Consider the following 22,925-nt stretch of genomic DNA (forward strand, 5'->3'; position numbering starts at 1 on the left):
TTCCTGTGCGTTCCTGCTAAAGAAAAAAGAAAAAAAAGGCTTGGCTCTATGCAAGCAACTGCAAAGAGCTGTACAATCAGTGCCTGTAAGGTCAAGCAGGAACATGGCAGCAGGTCCCACACCTGGCCTCCTTGCACTGATTATTCATATGCCCTGAGTTTGAATGTGTGAAGTTCAGCATGCACGTGATTATGCAGTCTGACTGGTGGTCAGGGGCTTCCATTCATAGTTTTGTCTTGTTTGAAGTTATTTGAACTAGGCTTACATGTGTCTTATAGACAGATCACTGAAAAACTGAGCAATTTAGACATGCAATCAAACCTGGAAAAGGTCAGGAACGTACATTTGGAAATTAACTAATGAAAATCTGATCCAGACCTGACCTCTTTGTTAACCCCAGAAGAATAACTATAATTCAAATGGAATTTTCTCCAGCTTTCACATCCAAACCAAATAAGGAAGATCTAACCATTTTTCTGGCTATACCAGATGATGGAAAATGTGTCCATCATCTGATAGCAGATCAGACCACTTCCTCCCCCCTCCCCTATTCACAGTGTTTAAAGCAGCACACAGAGTGGTTTAAAATTGTCATGAAACTACTGTCTCATTTCCAAGAATAGTGTGCTTTCCACATGGAGACATCCTTGTGTCACTTCTCCATTTCTGCCACAGCTGCCGCAGTGGTTATAGGATTTCAGCTTTAATTTTTTTAAAAGGTCTCTGGCCCTTTTGTTGCAGAGATATGCCTTTTCTCTTACAGCTCCACAATGAAAGGGGCTAGACTAGGGTTTCCAATCCCCAGGTTTGGAGGCCCTCCCCCCGCTTCAGGGTAATCAGAAAGCGGGAGGTGGGGTGGGGATGGGGAGGGAAATGTCTGCTGGGTACTCATGATTCCCTATGGAGACTTATTCCCTTAGAAAATAATGAAGAATTGATCCGTGGGTATCTGGGGCTCTGAGGGCCGTTTTATGAGGTAGAGGCACCGCATTTTCAGCATAGCATCCAGTGGCTCTTCCCAAAATACTCCCTAAGTTTCAAAAAGATTGGAGCAGGGGGTCCAATTCTATGAGCTCCCAAAGAAGGTTCCCCTATCCTTCATTATATCCTATGGAAGGAAGGCATTTAAAAAGTGTGCGGTTCCTTGAAATGTGATGGCCAAAACTCCCTTTGGAGTTCAATTATGCTTGTCACACCCTTGCTCCTGGCTCCACCCCAATGTATCCTGGCTCCACCCCCAAAGTCCCCAGATATTTCTTGAATTGGACTTGGCAACCCTAGGCTATACAGAGACTGGGAATTCAGAGCTGTACAATCAGTGCATGGAAGGTCAAGCAGGAACATGGCAGCAGGTCCCACACTTGGTCTCCTTGCACCGATTATTCATATGGTAGCAGATCAGACCACTATTCACAGAGATTGGCAATTAAATAATAGCACTACAACAATTCAAGGGGGCGGGGAGGCACCCCAGTGGCAAGGGGGAAGAAATAGTTAGCATGGGGACAAGTACAGGGAAAATGGTTGTTGCGTGAGCAGGAATGGGAAAATTTCAAATTTCTTACCCACATGGCAGCCATTGAGGCTTTCCTGCAGTCTTTCCCAGAACTTCACAGCAAAGCAGGTTTGGAAGAGATTGGGAAAAAGCAGGGGAAACAGCATGAAGTGCACAGATGCACTGCAATGCTGTGGGGAAGCAGGAAAAAAAATCCTACCTCCTAACAGCATCAAACTTGGGGCAAATAAGGAAATAGACTGGGTCTATCAGAATAGTTTTCACCTAGGCACTGGAGTCATTTCAAAAGAATGCTAATGTCTCTTAATGGTCACAGCCATTTCCTCAGTGGCCACTAATTATTATGAGATGATAGCTTAGCCCTTGACTGGGAGGTTGGAGAAGGTGAGGTGAGATGAGTATATGTGTGCAGGGCCAGCCCATCCATTAGTAAGCCGTAGGCAGCTATCTAGGGCACAGCCTTCGGGAGCACCAGGCTGGGCCCCCACCCCACCCTCACCTCCTCAGTGAGGGAAATGGGCGAGAGTGGTGGCGCAGTGCCTGCACCTTAGAGTGTGCACACCACCTGGCTGCCATCGCTTCTGGAGGCTTCCAGAAGTGACAGTGGCTGGGCGATAGCAGCTGGGCAGCATACACACTCTGAGGCGCAGGTGCCGCACTGCCACCGCTGTGGCACTCCCTCACCAGGGGCTCAGAGGAAGGCAGCAGGGTGGGGGTGGCACCACCAGATGCCCTGAGGTGAGCCCTGTATGTGTGTATATGCATATACATGCTCATGTGTGAGGTTTTTTTTAGTTTTTAGGCAGAAGAAAAAATCAGACAGAGAACAAACAGTTCTCTCCCAACAGTGAAGCAACTCGATGGAACAGGACTTTCTCTTAGGAATTCTGAGATGTAGATTTGCTGCCCATAGCAGTGTCTGTGTGTCTACCTGTGTTCTACCCATATTTTAGGGAATCAATGAATCTAATTCTCAACATGGCCAAATATGTGGATATGTAACTCCAGAGACTAGAGCCATGAACAGACAAGACCAATTTTTCTCCAAAGTGGAAAGTAAAAAGCTCTAGATTTACAGAAAGGTCTGAAATTGGGGAGGGAGGGGGGAAGTACAGTGGGTATGTGTTCAAACTCTTCAAAATAACAGAAACAGCACCGTTAGCTTTAAAAAAGTCATCGTTGTGAACACTGCTAGGCAACCTCCAGTTTTATGTCTTCAACCCCGGGTTTCTGTCAGTAAAAGGCAGGGAAATGTGCCATTTCTGAGTGTGTTTTAGCCTTTGAGGGAGCACTTGTCAGAGCAAGCCCCCCCCCCCCCCCCCCAGCAATCACCAGGCAGCTTGCTGCTCCCCAACTTGCATGACTGATCCAGGCCCAGTTACTTGCTAAATGTGTTGTGTTTAGAATTTAAGACTAGGATCTGAGAGATCCAGGTTCAAGTTCCTGCTCTACAGTCAAAGCTCACCGAATGACCTTGGGGCAATTACACATTATCAGCTTAACCTACATGCCATGGTTGTTATGAGGATAAAATGAAGAATAATTTAAGATTCTTTGGGTTCCCACTGCTGAAAAGGGTAAGACCGAAATTAAGTAAATAATAAATATACCCAAAGACTGAGGGGGGTGGGGATAAAAAGTTGGTTGGTGGGTAGGTAGGAAAGAGAGAAGGAAGCAGGAAAAGGTAACAATATGCAGCTTGTCAGGAGGGAAAGAGGAAAGAGTGTTGGAAATGGGGTTCAGAGGAAAGTGCAAGTCCTTGCAGTCTACCACCATGTAGTTAAGTCCAGCAGCTGGCACCACATCTCAGCCATAGTTTTCCTAGGTAGAGACTGCCAGGGGGATGGAAGAAGAAGAAGAAGAAGATATTGGATTTCTATCCCGCCCTCCACTCCGAAGAGTCTCAGAGCGGCTCACAATCTCCTTTACCTTCCTCCCCCACAACAGACACCCTGTGAGGTGGGTGGGGCTGGAGAGGGCTCTCACAGCAGCTGCCCTTTCAAGGACAACCTCTGCCAGAGCTATGGCTGACCCAAGGCCATCTCAGCAGGTGCAAGTGGAGGAGTGGGGAATCAAACCCGGTTCTCCCAGATAAGAGTCCGCACACTTAACCACTACACCAAACTGGCTCTCCAAGAAGGGAAAGCAAAAGACCGGGAGGGGGCAGATAAAGTATGGTTGCCAGCTATCAGCAGGAAGGTGGGGGGCACAGGATTAGGGGAAATGGTGTCAGACTGAAAACATGACATCACTTCTGACAAATACCAGAAGTGATATCATGTCACTAGCATGACATCGTGGCAACACTCTAGGATTTGGGCAAAATTCTATAATACTATAGAGGTTTGCCCAACTCATAGAGCATCATCTTGTCACACCAGCAACAAGGTTAGGAAGGAAAAATTGTAAGCAGCAAAGTCGAAGGGCAATGAAATGCAGGAAGTATAGGTAGAGGTGTTCTTAGAGACCATTCAGAAGAGCAAGAATCGATGATAACACAATCTAATTTGCTCAGCTGAACACCTGTAATAGTTGAGGGATCTCAGGTCCTTGTTATGTCCTTGGGGCATGTTATCAGTGGGCCTTTGACATTTTTATTTTATTTTGTCTGGAGAATGGTAACTTTGAGATCAGTAACACACTGCCCTGGGGAAATGAAAATATTCTCCCACTGAATGACAATGAACATCGCCTTTTAAAAAAAAATAACATTTATTTGTCTATTCTTTTGTATAGAGACCAACTTGCTTGTCCTGCATAGAGAACAGAAGTGTCTGTTGAGGTATTTAATTCAGATGGCAACTCAACCCAATTACAGTCCAGTTTCTGTCCCTGTAACTAATATGGCACCTAGTAAATTGAAGGAGGGGAAGGCAGCGAAGAAAGGTGAGCAAGACAGCAGAAAAATACTCTGCCTGCAGTTTCTCCCCTTTGAACGGCAAGAAGCAATTTAATTCAAGGTGACACAATGTGCTGCCATCACTCATCAGTGAACTTGATGCAATTAAATTTTTCTTCCCCCTCCCCGTATTTTCCTCTACAGTTGTGCATTCAAACAATGGCACAGCTGCTGGGGGCCGCTTGATCTCCACCTTCCGTGCTGTAGACCTAAGGAACTGTTATTAAAAAGTACCGTTAACCTTTCAGAAAGGAAGCACTGTGGTACGGAACCCCTCTGACACGTGCTACAGGCTAAATAAAATATTGTAGGAGGCATTACTGCAAGAACTGTCAGTATGTGTCCTGAAAAGCATTTCAAATAAAGGCAGGGTGGAGAAAGAACAGTGAAAAAAAATGTTAAGTAATATTTCTGCTATGCTGCCACCCATAGCAGACATGTCAATCACTTTGAGTACTGCCTTTGTGTGTGAAAAGTTTCTTGTGGGCAAGCAAGAGGTTTGATGTAAATGTGCACAACTGAATCTCAGCAAAAAAATTTTAAGTGAAAAGCAAATTTAGGAGAAGGGGTGATCTTAACTTTTTCCTTGTACACAATTTCTCCAACCATCTCCCCCAGCAGCTTTCTCCTTTCAAGATTCAAAGTACGTTTGCTTCTTGCTTAACCTTATCCTACCTATTTTTCTGCATCAAACCATTCTCCCCATAAGACCTTAGCAGCATATGGGGTTCAAATTGGAGCAACAAAATAACAGGTGCTAAGTACAGACTTCCCTACATTTCTTACCTCTAAATTCCTATGTTCCAAAACTATTTTTCATTTTTAAAATCAGGGCTAAGCTTTCCTTACTTGCATGAGACATGTAGCTACTTAGCCTCTAAGTCACCTGCTCATGGATGATGGAAAAGTCCAACTGTTACTGGCATCTGGTACAGGGAAAAGGGTCACGTGGTATTTCCTGTAACATGTATGTTTGCTGCTGCTACACTGGTATTACATCATGGGGGGTGGGCAGAACCTGAACAGATATAACCACTCACTTTTGTTCTGTAGTCACTACTACAGCCTAACTATATGATACAGGTATATGAAGAAGTGCATTTGCGTATGAAAGCTATAATTTTGTTGGTCTCAAAAGGTGCCACTGGTCTCAAAGTTTGTTGCATATGATACACATTCCTTAGCTTATGTCTCTTGAGGACTGTTAGTCAGATCTGTGTTTGTGAGTTTCACACTGGGTGTGGCTCAATTCAGAGCAAGACAACAGCTCATGGGAAGTGGGTACTTATGCCTTTCCCTCTGCTCCATTTTCCCAAGCCAAAATGACCCTAAAGCTAAAAGTAAAGGTAGTCCCTTGTGCAAGCACCAGTCGTTTCCAACTCTAGGGTGACGTTGCATCAAGACGTTTTCATGGCAGACTTTTTATGGGGTGGTTTGCCATTGCCAGTCATCTACACTTCCCCCACCCCAGCAAAATGGCCCTAGGGAAGTATTATTTGCTCTGTGGGAAACTGCTGTGTATCCCATAAGTATCTAATATAAGTTGTGCCCACTCCCAGTCATTTAAGGCTGGGAAAACAGTAGGCTTCCCAATCCCCAGGTCCCAGAGGGAGATCCCCTGGTTTTACAGGCTTCCCCCCTCCCCCAGCCAGCTGGCTGGCGGGGGAAGCTCCACCCCCACAGCCATTATGCACCTCCAGGAACGATTCCCATAGGGAATTATGGGGAATTGATCTGCGGGTGTCAGGGGCTCTGGGGGGGCTGTTTTTTGAGGCAGAGGTGCCAAATTTTCTGTATAGCATCTAGTACCTCTCCCCAAAATACCTCCCAAGTTTCAAAAGGATTGGACCAGGGGGTCCAATTCTGTGAGCCCCAAAAGAAGGTGCCCCTATCCACTATTTTCTATGGAAGGAAGGCATTCTAAAAGGTGTGCTGTCCCTTTAAATGTGATGGCCAGAACTCCCTTGGAGTTCAATTATGCTTGTCACACCCTTGCTCCTGGCTCCGCCCCCAATGTCTCCTGGCTCCACCCCCAAATTCTCCTGGCTTCACCCCCAAAGTCCCCAGATATTTCTTGAATTGGACTTGGCAACCCTAGAAAACAGAAGGGGAGAGGCTAAAGCCCCCTTCTCCTCAAGTACTATGATCCTGATGTGAATCAGGCCCTTAAGACCTGGGAAGTGAGTATCCATTGGGGAACTTGCTTGCACATATTAAAAAAATGGAAACCCTGAGAAAACCCAGGGAATAACACAGTTTATGACTATTTGGTCCTTTCAATCAACCCTTACATGCCTAAGGCTGCAAGACATCAGGATTAATAGCTAATCTAACAAAAGTTGTTTGCTTTCTCTATAGGCCTATCAAACCACACAAGGAGTAGTGAAGGTGACGTAATCTTTTGCTCAAATATTGTCTTGGAGTCTGCAGAGAATGGTAATTGATTGACAGTGCAGTCCTAAACAGAGTTACACTCTTTTAGCTCCACTGAAATCAATGGGCTTATAAAGCTACAAACTTTTCTTAGAGCTGCATTGTGAGTTACAGAGGTAGGCCTCACAGCTGTGGCACAAAACTGGCTCTCTGAGCCAATTGGGGACATAAAAGTGCAGCTGATCTTCAGGAACCCAGAAATGAATGTATCTTTGGATAACAGTTCTGCTTTTAAGTTTGAGAAATAATAGAATGCTAGAGTAGAAGTCATTAAATGTCATTGACTTGCCATGCAAAACAACACTGCTAGAATAAAAATGCCTAGTATGAGCCAGCAACACCTTAGGTTTTACTGCTGTTTTCAAAATAAAATTAACTACCTCTCTACAGGGGGAAAAATATGGCAAGCAAAAGAAATCACGCTAGCCCCATATCTAATAGTAGCAAATTTCAGTGGAATGCAACTGCACTTTAATGAATTTATTAATGTATATGTAAGGATACTTACCTTGTGGCCTTGTTCACTTAAAGCATTACCCTCAACTTCCTCCCCTGCCTGTATTGTTTCTCTTACGATTCAGAAACTAGTGAACCCCCTTGTAAAAACAGTAAAAAGAAGTTGAGCGCAAATCCCAAGCCAAAATGGAAATCGATCACTGTCCTGGAGTAACTGCTTTCTTTGGTCAAACGGAGCCATTTTGTGGTTCTTTTTCTATATTTCCTAGGTCCCCCCCACACACACACACATTCAGCAAAGCTCAATTATACACAGTCCTCTTCAACAGAAGCAATACAACAGTTCTCCCACTCTCTGATGTAGGCTCAGTGACAATTTGTGTATGTGACTACTCTGATATTTTCTGTCAGGTGGCCAGCCTGTACCTCACCATAACCTGGAATGGAGCCAGTGTATATATTAGGCTAACCATGAGGTTATTGGGCTGGATCCAGCAGAAAAGCTTGCAGAAGGCATTGGCAGATCAGATATTTCTTCATATTACCCTTCCTCAAACAGCCTGATGTTTAACCACCAAATCCTTTCTAAGGGATGGGAGAACTTGGCAAACAAAATGCACCAGAGTATGGGAAGCTGCAACAATGAGGGAGAATTAAGTAAAATTGTCTCCTTCACCCCACATTTTCAGATGTCTGAACTCTCCATTGCAAACCTAAGCCATTTGGGAACTCTGAATCTTCCATACCATTTTCACTCAACAGCGACATGCACATCTTCACGCAAGAGTTGTGAATCACCGCTTATGTCTTTATTTGCAACAATTTTTTAAAGGATTGTGTGTGTTTCTGAGTGACAAAATCAAGAAAAAAAGAGCCCTTCTGCCACTTCTTGGGGTGGAACAATGGTGGAAATAGTTCCTAGTTAGGCTTCCATATCAGTGAGCATGATTCCGGACTGGAACTTTACTCCAAGTGACATCACTGTACTTCTCTGGTGGGAAAGCTTCATAATGGCTGTTCATGGTGTGTCATGGCAATGCAAGAAGACTCTCAATCTATTGGTTCCATGGGGAGAGAAAATGGGGCAGGATGCACTGAGGTAGTGTCATAGAAATATGAAGAGATCACTAAGGTCATAGCTGCACACGGGCACCAGTATGTCTCATGGATATTTGAGCATGCATGTTTTGTTTTTCTCTCACCACCATCCATTTTCTAGTCCTCTCCTGATGGTGGGGACAGAAACCCAGATAACGTCATTTTCAGAAGGGGTGTGTGTGACAAACTGGATCCAGACACATATGTTGACATATGTGTAAACTTGACCTTGTTACAAAATGAGACAGATACACGTAACCTTTCAACTTTGTTAACCTTTACTGCAAGTATTGTGATTCTGAGAACAAATGTGTAGTAAACTTATATGATTGTGAAAATATTATTAACAATGAACCCACACCCAAAACAACTGGATTAAAAATAAAATATATTATAGAGTCATTCGTCTTCTTTCCCTGCTTATTCTTCCCCTCCTTTCCTCTTTTTCCTCCTCATTGTCCATGGGTTCCATTGCTACCTGAAGTCTAATAAATTCTCTTCTTAGTCTAATCATTGATTTCTCTATTAGGTTGAGTTGGTATGCATGGCACTCCACCTTTTGGGCAAAGAACAAGGTGGCAGTCCTATAAGCCAAAAAAAACTTCAGTAAACAGTAATAACATGACTGAAATAATGACAATATATGGCATATCAGCACACTATTTTTGTAGCTGTTAAGCTAAATTACTTCTCAGATCCCGACACACCTGCACACAGATATAGAGTGTGGTTCCAATACCACTATTAAGATACTGAGACTATCTCTAAAACCTCCACAACCACCTCCTGCCCAGTAGTTATGCTCCACTATCTGACAATTTTGTAGCACATTTTTTTACCAAGCTGCGAGCTATACAGCACATAACACTGGAGGAATCCACTTACAAATCCAGTTGACACTGCCTAGGCCCTCTGCTAAGAACTCCTGAGTTACTCCCTCTGAGAGTGCCGATTACATGTTTCTCTTCCCCCTGGTCAAAAAGGATTGTCTCCTGTCAGTGCACAGTGATTGCATGGAAACTCAGGTTTTGGATGCAGTACCCACCATTAGCGGACTCCACAGGGGGAGCGTGTGCCTCGGGCTCATGTTCCTCATGCAAAGACCCCTCCCCCTCTGATAGCATGCCTGCAATGAGTGATTAATATTTACAAGTTACAAGATCTTAAACATGTTTTGTGTTTCACAGTTCCACACCAGCAATGTTATCCAACTGCTAACAACTGCATGTTTGCCAGTAATATCAATATTACACTGTGAATAAATTTTCCCAAAATGGAATAACAGTTACATTGAGAGAGATTTTGAGCACCTCATGATATAGCTGACATTGAAAATCAAGCTACTGCAGTCAGGGCGAGAATGGTGTTCTGAAGGAATGTCCATGTTCTACAGCATTCAAGTGGACTTCAGACTAAATTTTGAAGTGAGGGAGGCTTACAAAAGTGTTCATTCCCCCATTTTTTTAAAAAAGAAAGAATATTACTGCAACATTTCTACACTTTGAGATTTATTTGTTTATTTATATTTTCACCCTACCCCACAAGTGGGCTTAGAAGTGGCTCAGATCATATCTAATAAACAGTTCCATAAAAACATTAATTCCAACCATTTCAGATTTAAATAATGAATTTAAAATTACCTAACAGGCAGCTCAGTGGTTAATACTTATAGAATGCACTGAGTTTATGCCAGGGAAGGTGGTGGATTGTTCTGGTGGAATAACTCAACCACTCCTAATAGAGGTAATAACACTGTCATGTAATTGAGGGAATTAAGGCAGGGGAGGCCAATGTTCCTTGACATCTGCTGCCTCAATCAAAGGCCTATAATGAGTATCTGCACAGCATCATTATAATGAAGATTCTCTATACAATGCAAAATATTTACTAAATCGTTTCATCAACCCAGTTCATATATAAGAGATTAAAGTGCTCAAAATGTCACTCAGTGCAAAATGTAATACAAACTATGTCCATAACACATAACAATTTCCTGGAGGCCTCATTTCAAAAAAGATGTGGACAAAATCGAGCAGGTGCAGCAGAGAGCAACAAGGATGATCAAGGGCCTGGAGGAAGAACCCTATGAGGAAAGGCTGAATGCCTTGGGAATGTTCAGTTTGGAGAAGAGGAGATTGAGGGGTGACATGATTGCTCTCTTTGAAAGGCTGTCATTTAGAGGAGGGCAAGGAGCTGTTCCATTTGGTGGCCGAGGATGGGACCCAAAGCAATGGGCTCAAATTACAAGCAGAAAAGTATCAGCTGGATATTAAGGGGGGGGGGCGGAATTGAAGGTCAGAGTAGTTCAGAGGTGGAACCAGCTGGGTAGGAAGGTGGTGAGCTCCCCTTCATTGGCAGTCTTCAAAACACGGCTGGATGATGATTTGTTGGAGATGCTTTAGGCTGATCCTGCATGGAGCAGAGGGTTGAACTAGATGGTCTGTATGGCCCCTTCCAACTCTATGATTCTATTATATTCTATAACAATTCATATGTGCAAAGTTTAAAAAATCTACAGCCGCTGCAGCAGAACAGAGGTTCCTTTTTCTGGCAATAAGGGACAATACAGCACTCTAAGAGTCTTTGTATCAACGCATTTAGATCCAAAAAACTTTTTATATTCCAATTTATATCAGTTGGGTCAATTTCTAGCTCTGCTCCATGGACAAATTTCATACTTGTGTCAATCTCCTATGACATCAGCTGGCCTTAAGCCATTGTTTTGCTCCTAGTTCTCTCAAAGATTCCAAGACCAAAGCCAAAGATTTTTATAATACTACTCCAAACTTATCACAAAGAAAGTAGCTTTGTACTGAGCCTCACACTCTCATGGGTCATCTACCCTCCCTCCCCCAGCTACTAGCAGACTACTTGCATTTCTTTGTCCATGATATGTATTGTTAATTATTATTTTTCCTTGTGCCTTTTTTTTTTTTAATATTTCACTTTGGAACCGCTGCCCCCCTCCCAAAAAAATTAAGCCTTGTCAGGCTGCTTGCTGAGCCTGTTTAGCATACTGGTTAAGAGTGGCAGACTCTAATGTGGAGAACTGGGTTTGATTTCCCCATTCCTCCACATGCAGTTGCTAGGTGACCTTGGGACAGTTACAAGTTGTCACAGAGCTGTTCCTCCCAAGAGCAATTCTGCAAAGAACTCTCTTAGCCCCACCTACCATTAGGCTTCCCAATCCTGAGGTCCCAGAGGGGGATCCCCTGGATTTACAGGCTTCTCCCCACCCCCACAGACACCATGTACCCAGCACCGGCCCATGGCCACGTGACGCTCCAGGCAGGCTCTTTGCCCACCACCCCCTGCCCTCCTCCCCTTTGCCCCCACCCACCGAGACTGGTCCTTAACCCCGCCCCCCCCGCTGCCACCCTCTTTCCCCCACCCACCACCGCAGCTGGTCCTTCGCCACAGCTGCTCTCCTTCCCTTCCCCCTGCTACCGCTGCTGGTCTTTACCCCCCGCCGTCGGTCTCCTTCCCTTCCCCACGCTCCTTTGGGCCCCCTCCCACGAAGCTGGTCCTTCACCGCCACCCTCCTTCCCAGCTTCGATGCAGCTGGTGCAGTATCTTATCTTTTGGAGACACTGCAGGAAGAGAGTTTGCTTCCCCTCCTTCCCAGAAGCAGAAGTGAGGGGGAGTGAAGTCTCTTCTCGCAGGCTCTTCAAAGAATTAGAAGCCGCACCATCCACATCGAGGCCAGTAAGGAGCAGCCGTGGGCTGGCGGAAATGATGGAGCCATTGGTTTGCAGCGCTGTGAAGGGAGTAAGTGAGGGAGGGTGGTGGTGAAGAGGGAGACAGGCAGGCCATGGGTACCAGGTGGGGGGGAGCCCAATTTGGCATCCCCCACCTCCCAGTGCCCTAGGCAGCTACCTAGTTTGCCTAGTGGGCGAGTCAACCCTGCATGTACCTATAGATCTCAGGCAGGTTTAGAAACCTACAAACAGGCCCCATTTCAAAATGCCTGTGTGTGTGTGCCTTTAAAGTTGAGCAGGAAGCAGGATGTACTTCACGGGGAAGGGTCAGTAGCAGAAGCTCTTCAGAGCACAGCCCCTCCATTTATTTTGCTTTCGTTTTAGAGCTAGTAAGTGGGTGGGTATGAGTGTGTGTGAGAGAGAGCAGCGTAGCTAGGGCTACCAATCCCCAGGTAGGGGCAGGGGATTTCCCGGTTTGGAGGCCCTCCCCATGGCTTTAGGGTCATCAAAAAGCAAGGGGAAGGGAGGGAAATGTCTGCTGGGAACTCTAGTATTCTGTATGGAGTATTATTTCCATAGGAAATAATGGAGAATTGATCTGCGGGTAACTGAGGGTGGGCTGTTTTTTGAGGTAGAGGCACCATATTTTCAGTATAGCATCCAGTGCCTCTTCCCAAAATACCCCCAAGTTTCAAAAAGATTGGACCAGGGGATCCAATTCTATGAGCTCCAAAAGAAGGTGCCCCTATCCTTAATTATTTCCTATGGAAGGAAGGCATTTAAAAATGTATGCTGCCCCTTCAAATGTGATGGCCAGAACTCCCTTGGAGTTCAATTATGTTTGTCACACCCTTGGGCCTGGCTCCACCCCCAATATCTCCTGGCTCCACCCCAAAGTCTCCTGGATGCACACCCAAAGTCCCCAGATATTTCTTGTAGTGTATCAAGAAATGTCATGCGACCCGACGGGGGGGGCAACTGTCCCCGCCTATCTCCAGCTGTGGCGGGAAGTTCAACGGGGCTGGATTGGTCCAACCAACCCAGTAGGCTGTACCCGGGATTGTACATAAGCGGGACCCGGCCCGCGTGTTCTCTCTCTTGCAACGTGCTCCTAATAAACCATGTTGCCCTACTCTCGTCTCCGCTTCGAGTACGTTACACTGGCGACGAGGATGGGATCCTAGCCGCAGCGGCTACGACGGAGATCTGGGCAACAAGCGACTGTCGCCGCCATCATGGCCAACCAAAGCGGAATCACCGGCTACCTCGAGCCCTTCGACCCAACCAATCCAGAGGGATGGGAGTCCTACGCGGAGCGGGTCGAGTTCTACCTCCGGGCCAACAAGATCACTGACGCCGGAGCGAAGAGGGACGTTCTCATGAGCGTCTGCGGGCCTGCCACGTTCGAGATCGCCAAGGGTCTCTCGGCACCCGCCCGTCTGGCAGAGAAATCCTACGACGAGATCATCCGACTCCTCACGGGACACTTCTCACCACAGCCTTCGCGGGTGGCTCGCAGGTTCCTGTTCCACAAACGGGACCAGATCGCGGGCGAGTCCGCCGCAGACTACCTGGCGGCCCTCCGTAAACTCGCCGGGAACTGCAACCTCCCCCAACTGGAGGAAGCCCTGGCGGATAGATTCACGTGGGGCCTCCGCGACGAGAGGCTCCAGCAGAAGCTCTTCGCCAAAGAAGAGCTTACTCTCCAGGCCGCCTTCAGCGAAGCGGTGGCATGGGAACGAACCGCACGAACGTTTCCCCGGGCCAAGATGGAAGCTGCCCACCACGGAGAGCTGGACCAAGACGGCCCCGAGGAGGAGGAAGCCCATCAGCTACGCCGCCCAGCCGGGCCACCCAACAGAGCGACCCAACGCCCCCGAGCGACCGACCGACCACCAGCGTCGGAGAGAGCCCCGGCCACCAAGTGCGCCAGCTGCGGCGGCCCCCACGAGCAGAGAGACTGCCAATACCGGACCTGGGACTGCAGGAGCTGCGGAAAGACCGGCCACATTGCCAGGGCTTGCCGAGCCAAGCCCAACCGCAGGAAGCCGACCACGTACCACGAGTCCGCGGAGTCCCACGCGGTAGACTCCACGTCCCTACAGGTACTGAACTTGCCCCACGATTCCCCCAATAAAATCAAAGTGGCGGTCCTTATAGAGGGGAACCCCTGCCAAATGGAGGTGGACTCAGGGTCCTCCATTTCCCTTATTGCGGAAGAAACCCTAAGAGAACTGTGTCCCCGCCAGCGGCTGCAACTTCGGCCGGCAGACTTCATACTCCGGGACTTCCAGAAGAACCCGGTGCAAATTGCGGGGTGGGCGCGGGTACAAGTCGAGCGGGGGTCCTTCCACGGCCCGCTGGACATCCTGGTGGTTAAGCGCCAGCTGGCCACCCTGCTAGGTCTAGCCTGGTTCAAACCCTTGGGAATCCGCGTGGAGGGGGTGGGCCAGACCATAACGCCCCGGGGGTTCGGGGAGATTTGCAAGGAATTCCCCGAGGTATTCGATGGGTCCCTAGGGAGCTACCGGGGGCCGCCCATCTCCCTGCCCCTAGACCCCACGGTCAGACCGATTCGGCTCAAGGCCAGGAGGGTTCCGTTCGCCTTGAAACCTAAGATCGAGGCAGAGTTAGACCGCCTCACGGCACAAGGCGTCCTGGAGCCGGTGGACTACGCCACCTGGGAAACCCCCATCGTTACCCCCATCAAGCCAAACGGGGAGGTGCGGATCTGTGCCGATTATAAATGCACCATAAACAAGGCACTACAGGACAACCCCTATCCAGTGCCGGTGGTGAGCCATGTCCTGGCCGCCCTAGCGGGGGCTAGGATATTTGGGAAGCTAGACCTGGCCCAGGCCTACCAGCAGCTCCCAGTAGACAATAAGACGGCGGAGGCCCAAACGATCGTGACCCACAGGGGGGCTTTCCGGGTAAAGAGGCTTCAGTTTGGGGTTAGCGTCGCTCCGGGGATTTTCCAGAGCCTAATGGACGCTCTCCTTAAAGGGATCCCAGGAGTCCAGCCGTTTTTCGACGACGTTTTAGTCGCCGCCCCGGACCCCGAGGAATTCGGCAACCGCCTTCGAGAGGTGCTCCGCCGGTTCCAGGCAGCGGGGCTCAAGGTCAAGAGAGAGAAATGCTTGCTGGGGGTTCCACGGGTAGAGTTTCTGGGGTTCGCCGTTGACGCAGCAGGAATCCACCCCACGGAAGAAAAGACCCGAGCCATCGTGCAAGCCCCGGCTCCCACTTGTAAAGCGGAGCTCCAAAGCTTCTTGGGGGTGCTCAACTTTTACCACTCCTTCCTCCCCCACAAGGCAGCCCTGGCGGAGCCCCTTCACCGGCTGCTGGACAAAAAAGCCCCTTGGGTTTGGGGCAAACGACAGGCCGCGGCGTTTCAGGCGGTCAAGGACGTCCTGGTGTCCAATGCGGTGCTCCACCATTTTGACGAGGCCCTCCCCGTCATCCTGGCCTGCGATGCGTCGCCGTATGGGGTGGGAGCAGTCCTGGGGCACCAGCTTCCGGACGGGAGGGAGGTACCGGTCGCATATTACTCCCGCACGCTCACTTCAGCCGAGCGCAACTACGCGCAGATAGATAAAGAGGCCCTGGCAATCGTGGCAGGGGTCCGAAAGTTCCACGAGTATCTATATGGGAGAAGGTTCACCATTGCCACGGACCACAAGCCCCTCTTAGGTCTACTGGCCCCAGACCGACAAACCCCCCAAATACTCTCACAGCGCGTGTTGAGGTGGAACCAATTCCTCAACTCATACACGTACACACTGGTTCATAGGGCCGGCAAGGCTATGGGACACGCGGATGCGCTTAGCCGTTTGCCGCTTCCGGAGACGGGTCCGGACCCCGCACCCGCACACCAGGTCATGATGATAGAGAGCCTCCCAGAGCCGCCCCTCCACGCAACGGAGGTGGCCAAGGCCACCCAGAAACACAAGACACTGGCACGGGTGCTCGACTGGGTGGTGAGGGGGTGGCCAGAGGGAAACATGGGGGAAGAATTCAAGCCTTACAAGGCGAGGAGGGAGGAATTAGCCGCACACAAGGGCTGCATACTTTGGGGCAGTAGGGTAGTGATTCCACCTCCGCTCCAAAAGCGTGTTCTAGAATCCCTACACGAGACTCATCCCGGCATAGTGCGAATGAAGGCTCTGGCCAGGAGCTACGTCTGGTGGCCGGGAATGGACGGGGAGATCGAGGGCTGGGTCCGCGGGTGCCAGACCTGCCAGGAATCCCGGCCCGAGCCGCCCAGCGCCCCCGTCACTAGGTGGGAGTCCACCCGGAAACCATGGTCGAGACTCCATATCGACTTTGCGGGCCCATTCCAGGGGCAGACCTTCATCATAATAGTGGACTCCTACACCAAATGGCTGGAGGTCATCCCCGTAGGGTCCACCTCGTCCACAGCCGCGATCAGAGCTCTGCGCAGGGTCCTATGCACACATGGCATCCCGGACACCATAGTCTCTGATAACGGGGCCGCCTTCACCTCAGCCGACTTCCAGGCGTTCCTGCAAAGATACCTGATCAGGCACATAAGGTCGGCTCCCTTCCATCCGGCCACCAACGGCCAGGCGGAGCGGATGGTCCGCACAACAAAGGAGGCCCTCGGCCGAATTGTACAGGGGGACTGGGACCACAGGCTGGCCGCGTTCCTCTTCGATAATCGGATCACCCCTAACCCGGTCACAGGAGTCAGCCCGGCTGAGCTCCTCATGGGACGCAAACTCATAACCCGGCTGGACCGGCTGCATCCCGACCGGGCTTCAGACACCCGCGGGAGCCCCGAAGTCCGAGACGCCGCCCGGGGCTTCTTCGCGGGCGACCCAGTTTTCGCCCGAAACTATGCAAGGGGCCCCGATTGGGTGGCGGGGCGGGTACTGAGGGTAACCGGGTCCCGCCACTACGACATATCAACGGAGGGGGGCCAGGTACTACGGCGGCACATTGATCAGTTGAGGCGCCGCACCCTTCCGGAGGCCCCCACGGACACGGACGAGGCTATATCCAGCGAGGAGCCTAACGGAGACCGCCTAGATGACGCGATCCCAACATCCGTGATGCGGGCGCCGGAGGTACCGGAACCGACCGAAACCGAGGGATCCGCGGAACCGGACGGGCCGCCCCCGTCCACTCCAGGACCTACCGAGGCACCATCCTCGGCGGCCGCGCCGCCGCCACCGGGACCCCCCAGACGGTCCACTCGGGAGCGCCGGCCCCCCGCATACTTACAGGACTTTGTACATTAACCAGGGGGGGAGGGGTGTAGTGTATCAAGAAATGTCATGCGACCCGACGGGGGGGGCAACTGTCCCCGCCTATCTCCAGCTGTGGCGGGAAGTTCAACGGGGCTGGATTGGTCCAACCAACCCAGTAGGCTGTACCCGGGATTGTACATAAGCGGGACCCGGCCCGCGTGTTCTCTCTCTTGCAACGTGCTCCTAATAAACCATGTTGCCCTACTCTCGTCTCCGCTTCGAGTACGTTACATTTCTTGAATTGGACTTGGCAACCCTACCTACTGTACAAGATGTCTGTTGTGGGGAGGGGAAGGGAAAGGAGATTGTAAGCCATGCTGAGTGAAGGGCGGGGTATAAATCCAGTCTCCTCCTCTTCTTGCTGTCACTAGACAAGAAGGGTTCGGGTATAGTGGCGCATGCCGTGAAAATGTTGAAAACTATGGAATACGTGAAATTCAATCTAACAATCCCTTTTTCTGTGGTCCCTTGCTCTCACTGTGTACCTATGGGATATGGTGACCAGCAACAATAACCAGTTTCCTGTATAGCTGGAAGGAATCACTCCCCAATACTACTACTTTTTCCTTCCAAGGTTTTATTTTTGCCATTTTTACTATTTCTGTTCATGTTTTTTGAACATGAACCCATATTTGCATAACCATCAGACTATGCACCAACCCCAATCTCAAAGTCTCCAGACCTAGTGGGGCCTTCAAACTTCACCCGTTTTTGACGGGACATTGTAGCCTCCGAACTTTTCACTTCAAAGAAATCAATGCTTTGGCTGTTTTTGCTGGCTCCCAAAGGCTCCTTCAGCCATTAGCAACTATCCAGGAAGGCTCAATCCTCCAGCAGTCATTCAAGCAGGAATTTGTCAGCTGATCCAGCTTCATTGCTCCCATTTCAAATACAGGAGACTACACCATGGCCTTCCTGCCCAGTTTCCAGTCCAGCATCTTGCCAAGGTCACCTTTCTGGGAGCCTTCTGTTCCATACTCAAGCTGTCTCCCTGTTTTCAACTGTTTCTCCAGGTCCAGCAAAGACCCCTGCCAGTCTGAACTTGCCTGTCTGTGGCTTCCCAGTGCCGCTTTGGATTTACAGTCCCTTGCCAACCATCTCATGGACACTAAGATGCCATCTCCCAAGAAGGAGATCCCACCACTGACTTCCCGTCTATAAATTGTTTCCTCAGTCAAAGTCACACTCCCTGCTGGTGCCAACTCACCATGAGCCCAGGGACGCTCTAGGACTCATACTAAAAACTCTGTGGTACCAAAATTTTACTGCAGATCCTAGAGCATTTCTGGTGTGACGCTCTAGGAATCGTGGTAAAACTCTATGGTACCATAGAGTTTTATTGTGAGTCCTAAAGTGTCCCTAGTGCGATGTCCCCGGCATGATGACGTCACTTCCAGGTGATGTCATCGCACTGCATACACAAAGTGCATGCAAGGAACAAGTCCCCTGCCATAACAGTGGAGGGACTTGGCAACCCTAGTTGTTTGGAAACAAGTACCCTTCATTTATAGCCTCCCTGAAGTTCAAATACCAGGCAGTTTGGACTGTATGCACACAAGATGGATGCCAGGGCTGGCAGACCTCACTAACATGTCTAGGCAGGGACCCTGGGAAGGTGTAAAATCCTGGTCTGACCATGCTGCTGCCTCTCCCTTCACTCTAAGGTATGCATCAGATGAAACAAAAGAATTGCCTCACCCCAGAGCTATCATTATTTACCTGAGTCATTAATCCTATCAGCCTCCTATCGTCTTCTCCTTACCCACACTTTACTTCACAAAGACTACCACAAACATGGACACAAAAGAAGGGTCGCCAAGCACTACTTTCAGTTTAATTGGTGAGCCATTAACACACCAAATTGCCAGAGGAAGCAATTATGAGTTTAAATTAAAACTTTGTTTTACGTTTGAAAATCCTCCCAGCCATCTCCTGTTTTTGTCCATTACTGGGAACTCCATTCAGCATAGTCCCAACATATTGTTTTACTCCCGTATTTATTATTTTAATCCCATCAGTACATTGTTTCAGCGGCCAATTGCATCACCATGCCCCCAGGTAGCATTTTGCCCTATAACTAGGCATGTGCAGTCCCACTGAGGTGTGTCTTGGGCACCTAGTGACAACTCCCCCCCCCCCCAAAAAAAAATCCATTTGGGTCTTCTGTGAGACATTTTACAGCCTCTCTCCATGTAATGCTGCTCTCCTGGACAGGTAGCTATCACCCTTTGAACCTCTTGTCATACTTCCTCTCACTGCTATTTTTCTGCTGTCTTGTACGTTAGTGTTCGCTGTACTCTTGTCTTCTGTATGTGTGTTATTTTGATACCATTTCCCCTTATTTTGATAAAACAACCTTTCTTGGTTAAAGTAACAGACTGTTTATTTCTGAGAGTTCTCTAGGTGGGAATCTCACTAGTTAACCCTGCCCCCAGAAGCTCTCTGTCTCCTGGCTAATTTCTCCAACAAAGACAGAAGACAGTGCCCCTTTTGGGCAACCAATAGCATTTGAGGTAACACTTACCTGCCAACCAGACAAAGCATGCCCTGTCAAGGGAACGTCTGGCTAGGAAATTTTGGAGTCTCACTCTCCGGCGAGCCAGGTACCGTTGTTGAAGAATCACCCTCCTTCTTCGTGCAAGTGTCATTCTCTGGTGCTGATACTGCAGAAGCACCAAACATAGGTGCAGGGTGAGCATGAGAGGTCCGAAAAATTTCTCCAGGGGATCCATTTTTCTGCTTCTGACTAATCTGACAGACAACATTTAAAAAAGAAATGATTGAGAAAGGCAGTTTATTTCTAGTGGAGAAAAGAGTTGTATAGGAACCAATGAGATCCCAGTACTTGGCAGAGCCCTGTGGCACAGAATCGTAAAGCTGCAGTACTGCAGTCAAACTCTCTGCTCATGACCTGAGTTCGATCCAGGTGGAAGCTGATTTCAGGTAGCCATCTCAAGGTTGACTCAGCCTTCCATCCTTCTGAGGTTGGTAAAATGAGAACCCAGCATGCTGCGGGGAAAGTGTAGATGACTGCAGAAGGCAATGGCAAGCCACCCCGTTAAAAAGTCTGCTGCGAAAATGTCATGATGCAACATCACCCCAGAGTCAGAAATGACTGGTGCTTGCACAGGGGACCATCCTACCTATTTGGCAGAGGAATTGCAGAACTGTAAAAAAAGAGAGCAGTGCTCTGAATATGTGCTTATGTGCAGGTGCGAAAACCAACAAAAAAAAGAATTCTGCCCAGCCACACTCCACGTGGTTTCCAAGCAGCAAAAATCTGAGCAATCAACCATGGGGTGAACGTGAGGTGATGCAGGTTAAGGGTGGATGTCTGGATCAAAATCTTTAGCACAAGAAAACCCGATCGAACTAAATGTGCCTGTCATCTGACTGCAGCCTGGGTGGACAGGTGAACAAGGATGGGCAAACTGGAAGCCTGGACAGGTTGGGGAAGAACCAGATGGGTAGCTGAGGGGGAGGGAAGGGAGAAAAACCAGGTAGATGGCTGGGGGAGGATCACAGCCAGAACAGAATAGGAGGAAGGAATTACACACACACACCTGTTCTCAAATAATGCTGAATAGTACTTCATCCTCTATATGCTGGTGCTTTGCTGATGTTGATTCAGTTCTGCAAGGGCATTAGACAGAGGACAAAGGAGAGAGTGAATCACAGAAGCTGAAAGCATTATGCATTTCATTTATTTCCTGCTTTTTCCCCAATGGGGACAAAGGATGGGCTCAGAACACCATTCTCCCTCCCTCCATTTTCTCAGAACAACCACTCTGTGATATAGGTGAGGCTAAGAGAAGGAGTCTGACCCAAACTTACCCAGTGAGTACCCCTGGTAGAGTGGGGGTTCAAACCCAGATCTTCCTGGATCATAGTCCATTCATTACACCACACCCAACAGTGAGAGGCAGACATATCTATCAACCATGAGGGGTATATTTATCCTGCTACCAAAAAGGATTATCCCAATAGAGTTCTATGCACAGAATTTCTACCAATCTTTGTTCCACTGGGGAATGCTTTGGGGATACCCTAGAAGGGCACAGCAGTGTTGCCATTTGCCTGCCCCTTTGGAATAATTCTCAGAGAGAACTTTTTTTTTTACAGGTCCTCCATTTACTCTGTAGGGCTATTGCTAAGCTGTATGTTTGGGAAAGCATGATTTAGTTCTTGCCTTATTGGCAAAATGCAACCCTGCCTATTTTGTAACCTGCATCTATTGTTCTAGGCATGCCAAATGCCTCCCTGTGCATATTCTCCAAGTGAGAATTTTAATTTCCTATCAAACAGGGATTCTTTGTACTACCTGCCTGAAATCTGAAAAGGTGGATTCCTTTGGTGAGGGATGTAAGTATAGCCCAATTGGGTGGATTTTTTAAAAATTGTTACAGCTAAAAATTTGTCCCTCATTGAATGCAATAGAAACAAAGCACCTCAGAATGTACAATACAGACAATAAGGAAAATGGGAGAAAATGCTGGGTTTTTAAAAGAAAAAACAGACCAAATATATAACAAAATAATGTTGGTCTATACTTCTGAAATAAGGTAGCGGAGTTATGAAAGAACTCTGCATGAAACCCTGAGGAGGTGCTGTCAAAGTCTTGAATAGACTATATTGAGACAGACTAACTCAGTAGAAGGCAGATTTCTATGGCTTTGTTGCCATCCCAGAGAAGATGTCCAAAGTCGCTGAGATGATTCCAAAGTCACCACAGAGAATGCTTTGCTTGAGACTTCACAAGATTCTACTTCACATACAAAGCCTTTCTCACTCATCTTAGAAATAAAAAGAGTTCCCACAGACATTGCAATTTGTTTATTTATTAAAACCACTTCCATCCCACTATCTCTAATTAAAGTTTACTTGAAGTTGTTGACTCATTGCTCCTACCACAGCCTGTGTGATATTGACAAACATACCCTGCTTCTTCCACTCTGCTTCGACTTTTTAAACAATAGTGTGACACAAACGCTAAACACCCTGATGTTGTGTTTTATAGCCACTATGAAAGCAATTTTCCATGTATTTTTTTTCTAATGGGGCACATTATATTCCATCTGCTATTAGAGTTTTTAACTCAATGGTGATTTCACAGTTTTTGTATGGTGTCCCTATATGCATTTCTGCTGATGATTCTATAAATACAGTACCGTCTTCATTCCTTTGGACAATCGGAGGGCTCCCAAGGTGCATTTAATCATCAGCCTTTCAATGTGAATTGATCTTAGTTCTACAGAAGCCTGCACTTAGGTACGAGCCTAATTTTTTTATTTCATCTATTTTTTTGTGTGGCCCCTGACAGTAGTTTGGTAAATTTACCTCTCAGGGACTATTATAAGGCTCCCTGGTTCCAGCTTTTGAACAGAAGTTATCTCTTGTAAATCTTAAGGTGGAGGATCTTTTTTTGTCCTCTATAAATCAATTTTAAAAAATGTGGCCAGAGATAAGAGCTATACTCATTTTGATCCTTGGTAGACATGTTTTCCACTTACTTTGGGCCTTCCACCTAAGGGTAAACTCCCTTCTTATTTAGA

The 22,925-nt window shown here is 48.0% G+C and overlaps 1 protein-coding gene across 1 annotated transcript in view; it reads left to right on the forward strand.

Moving 5' to 3' along the window:
- The window catches only part of LOC132581046 (uncharacterized protein K02A2.6-like), a gene marked incomplete at its 3' end in the record, with an annotated part of 49,664 nt that extends 32,969 nt beyond the window's left edge, over positions 1 to 16,695 (forward strand). Inside the window, exons 2-6 of the mRNA XM_060252084.1 lie at positions 12,028 to 12,170; positions 13,360 to 13,689; positions 14,242 to 15,354; positions 15,484 to 15,923; positions 16,083 to 16,695. Coding sequence (XP_060108067.1) covers positions 12,028 to 12,170; positions 13,360 to 13,689; positions 14,242 to 15,354; positions 15,484 to 15,923; positions 16,083 to 16,695 — 2,639 coding nt within the window. The remainder of the gene's footprint in view (positions 1 to 12,027; positions 12,171 to 13,359; positions 13,690 to 14,241; positions 15,355 to 15,483; positions 15,924 to 16,082) is intronic.
- Between the last annotated feature and the right edge of the window lie 6,230 nt (positions 16,696 to 22,925).

This window comes from Heteronotia binoei, chromosome 13, assembly GCF_032191835.1.
Source record: "Heteronotia binoei isolate CCM8104 ecotype False Entrance Well chromosome 13, APGP_CSIRO_Hbin_v1, whole genome shotgun sequence".
In the NCBI taxonomy this organism is placed as follows: domain Eukaryota; kingdom Metazoa; phylum Chordata; class Lepidosauria; order Squamata; family Gekkonidae; genus Heteronotia; species Heteronotia binoei.